The sequence below is a fragment of the Histoplasma capsulatum genome, genomic scaffold, assembly GCF_000149585.1.
Source record: "Histoplasma capsulatum NAm1 scaffold_1 genomic scaffold, whole genome shotgun sequence".
Lineage (NCBI taxonomy): Eukaryota > Fungi > Ascomycota > Eurotiomycetes > Onygenales > Ajellomycetaceae > Histoplasma > Histoplasma mississippiense.
This window is the reverse complement of record NW_001813982.1, coordinates 5422395-5426448: the sequence shown is the minus strand read 5'-3', so window position 1 is coordinate 5426448 and position 4054 is coordinate 5422395. Positions and strand designations below refer to the sequence as shown.

The window sequence follows — 4054 nt, the reverse complement described above, 5'->3', positions numbered from 1 at the left end:
GGGAAAACGCGATTGAATCTCCTTAACCCCATGGCCTGCTGGCACGTCGTCGATCGGGGCAGACCCTCACCCCGCGCTGACGAATAGGTGCAAGTCGGCTGGGACTACTGCGTTGCCAGATGACTATGATCCAAGGATTCGAGGAAACCGTTTTCATGATTTCTCCGCCCCACGGCCGAGACCGAATGTACCCATGATGAAACAGCAGGCTGTAGATAGTCAACCAGTGAATGTGCAGGATCTCCAAAATAAGAATCTTCCGCCTGTCCTTCTTTCTCCAGCGGACAGTTTGAAGAATGAGAACAATGAATCACTTGTTAATAGTGACAGAAGCCATACGGAAACTCCGTCGACTGGGCGTACTCCATCCTCTGCCCGGCTGCATTCTGCCGTAGATCCACACGATAAACCGCTGCCTTTACGACAAGCAAGCTCCAGGAAACAACAAGGGCATAGGGCCTCGATGTCTTCTGACCTCAGGTCCTCTAGTACAAGGTCCAAAGCGTCAACGGTCTACGATGGCTCGTTTCAACCTTCGGGTTTACCCAGACATCTCACGAGCAGTGCATCCCGATTTAGTTTTGATATGGCAAACGGAGACTCAGCGTCCCAGGAGCGTATTATGGAGGAGAAACACAAGCAGAAAGAAGCTGCTAAAAGAGCAAAAGCCCAACTCGATCGGGCGAATGATTCTGACTCTGAAGAATTTGACTACGATGCCATGATGGATGATGATGGGTTGGAAGAGAGGATTCCCGGCGTGAATGCCGATGCAGACTCTGGAGATGAGTTTGATGGATTCACGGGCCAGGGACATGTGTTTGGGCACCCGGGCAATCAGTTGTTCGTACCTGTATTGCCTCCTGCACTATCTAATCCTATGAGTCCGCTGGATTTGAACTATTCCACGCCTCTCTCGCCAGTGAACGACATGCCAACCCCGCTAATGATAAGTCCTAACCCTGTATTTGCTGGGCTTAGCTCCGGGACTGGCGGTATCTTTCCGCCCAATGGTCCACTAACCAACAACACTGCTTTCTCTCAGAGTGCTACAGACGCTTCGGCAGCACCTACCGAAACATGGCTCCAACGACCTTCCCCGCTTTTTAGCCAAGGTGTGGAGGAAAGGTCTTCGGTTTACCCTGAAAGCGATGAAGACGATTTGTATTTTGACGATGGCATGATTGATGATATCTTGGGGGATATTGATGGCGAAAAGTTCGACGAATCGGTTTTCGACGATGAGACCAGTCATCTCTACGAACGGAAGCCAAAATGTAATCCCCAGTTGCAGACGGGGCCTGGCAGTGACGGGATCGCAGTGGGTAATGATCAACAGATAGAAGAGTATAGTGTCAACGATGATGAGGAGGATGGAAAGATTCCTCTTGCAGTCCAGAGCAGTCTGATGCACCTCAATATATCTCTCAAGAACGGGGGTATAAGTGAAGTGACGGGGCATTTGACAGAGCAGGAAATTCACCCAAGAACCATCCGTGGCCTGACACAAGGGAATCTCGAGAAATACCACAGCGCCCTCGCCAAGGCCGCCAACGAAGCCGCGCTCAACGGCCGATTTGAACGAAGCGGCAGTGTCAGCGAAAGGTCTAGTGATGCAGGCAACGCACCGCTTTCACCCGACTCCCATCCAGGCCTTACCGCTGATGACAGCCGCGTCAGCCAAAACGTCGACCCGATGGCCTTTGAAGAAGTTTTCGATGACTTCGACTATAACGACGACTACCTCGACGACGACGCGATAATTGCAGCCGCCAATGCAGAAGCCCTCGAGAACGACGACGAGGGCTTCTACGGGCAAGAATTCGGATTTTACCCACAAGCTCTAGCCAGCAACTGCGACGGACAGATGGTGCTGGGAGGCTATTTTGGCACGCGCAGCGTCGAGGGCATCACGAGGAGCCATAGCGGCCGTGTCAATTTCCAAGAGCCCAGCCTCACGCCCATTACTGAACTTAGCGAGTGGAGTACGCGAAACTCGATCATTTCATTGACGGCGCATGCTGCTGCTTCTGCTGGCGGTGCGGGTGCATCATTCACAAACCCTCCACCTCTGGCACATCTTGGTGATCTGGGCAATATCGATGATCAGATGAATGCCCTTATGAAGCTCAGGCGCGGGGCGTGGGGAGGAAGTAATGGTAGCTTGCGGAGTAGCTCAGCCAGCCATGGTGGCTCTCCTGTCGCGGCTACCGTGGCAGCGGCGGCATCCAGCCGGGGGAGCTTTACTAGTTTCCACGACATGTTGGCTGAGCAAGGGCGAAGCGGCAGTAGCGGCAGCAATCACAACACCAACACCAATAATCACGGTAATAATTCTAATACGGTGTTGACTGGGTCACCGGTGGCCATGGAAAGTACCAGCTATGGCAGCAGCAGCAGTTTCCCCCACCCGCAGCAGCAAGTCTATTCTTATTCCCATTCCCACCCACATCGCAATCACCATCAACAGCAGAATCCTCATCATTCGGACAATGATTTCTCACCCATTTCCTCCGCCTCCACGTGCAATTATATAACCACACCGTCCGACAAGGATAAACCCCTCTCTCCACTCAAATACTCCGAGCAAAAGCACCATCATCACGACCGTTCCCGTCTCCCACTCGAAGCAGAGCCTGACGAAACCAAGGTCACCGACGCCACGGCCACAGCCACCTCTGATTCCAAAGAGGACAGCAACACCGCCGCCAGCACCAGGATATCCCAGCACAGTCGCGCCAACAGCACGACCGAGAGCATCAGCTACGTCAAGGAGACTGATGAGGCGGGCGGTGACCGGTGGGTTCTTGAGAGGCGGCGGACGAGTGAGAGTGGAGAGCGCGAGGTTGTGGAGAGGGAAGTTATGGCTAGCGGCCTGATATGAGGGGAAAAGACGTGAAAAAGCGGAGGGGGAGAAAAATCGAAAACTATTCTTCAGGTGTTTCGCGTGTCGTTTCTATCGCACCCGGGTATTGCGACTTCTGGGTAGGAGATATCTTATCCGTTTCCCTTTCCTTCCTTCCTTCCTTTCTTTTTCTTTTTCTTTTTTTTTTTTTTTCTTTTTTTTTTTTTTTTTTTTGGAAATGGAAATATTCTGAGATTTATATATATACTACAAAATACTCCAAGGCCATGCTTATAACATAGTTGGCTCAGCTGCTGGACATAAAAGCGTTTCTCTGGAATATCACCAGGGGGATTTCTCTATTTACCCTTTTAATATTTTCTTTTCTTTTTAAAATTTGGTTCAGCTGTCGCCTCTTCATTTTTGACAATAGCACCTTTTCCTTTTACCCCCCTGTCTACGGTATGAGTTATGATACATGATACCCACACACATCTCCATGAGCGATGGACACTCACTAGGAATCAGAACGAGATGAACATACGGCAGGAGAAGAGGAGATCGCGCTGGATGATTGTTGATTATCTATCCATCATATCATTCGCGCCCCCCTTCCCCCCCTTCCCAATGACCAGCGTTACGTCAGTGTCATCGAAATCATCATTGATTTCATCCATCTCCAGTACGACTGGGAAAAGTAAAATATGTCAGTATACAGACGTTTTTCGGAGGTTGAAGGTGTCACTTACTATCGTATGGTACGGAGGCTTCCGCTAACAAGACATTACACTGTCCAGGCATTCTGCCAGCCACCGGGTGGATTGCGAATCTGACTTTCACGCCCTTGGCTCGTAGCATTCGTGTGATCTCAGAAATTGCATACTGGGCTTTCGCGACAGCCATTCCGTAGCCGACAACCCTGGCAGCCAGTCAGTCGTGAGGAGGATGAAGTGTAGCAGGTAACAATTTCAGGGTCATACAATTATAACACTTTCCGCATTGGCAAGAGAATCCACAGTCTCATCGATCGATGTGTTGGTAATTTGTCCTTTCAATTTTGTGATCCGAGGCGGTTGGGGAAGATATACCACCAAATAGTACGTGGGTCAGAGATCTATTCATTGCAACACACTAGACAGTACCATATTAGTAAAGGACGTGAATAACAGAGTGCCGAAACCGGAATAAGTTACCATAATATATGACAAA

General features: G+C 50.3%; 2 protein-coding genes across 2 annotated transcripts in view; one reads left to right on the top strand and one right to left on the bottom strand.

Moving 5' to 3' along the window:
* The window catches only part of HCAG_01537 (predicted protein), a gene marked incomplete at both ends in the record, with an annotated part of 3328 nt that extends 444 nt beyond the window's left edge, over positions 1 to 2884 (top strand). Inside the window, one exon of the mRNA XM_001544440.1 lies at positions 120 to 2884. Coding sequence (XP_001544490.1) covers positions 120 to 2884 — 2765 coding nt within the window. The remainder of the gene's footprint in view (positions 1 to 119) is intronic.
* A 542-nt stretch (positions 2885 to 3426) lies between these two features.
* HCAG_01536 (predicted protein) overlaps positions 3427 to 4054 on the bottom strand; it is a gene marked incomplete at both ends in the record, with an annotated part of 1063 nt that continues 435 nt past the window's right edge. Inside the window, 3 exons of the mRNA XM_001544439.1 lie at positions 3427 to 3533; positions 3595 to 3764; positions 3934 to 3959. Coding sequence (XP_001544489.1) covers positions 3427 to 3533; positions 3595 to 3764; positions 3934 to 3959 — 303 coding nt within the window. The remainder of the gene's footprint in view (positions 3534 to 3594; positions 3765 to 3933; positions 3960 to 4054) is intronic.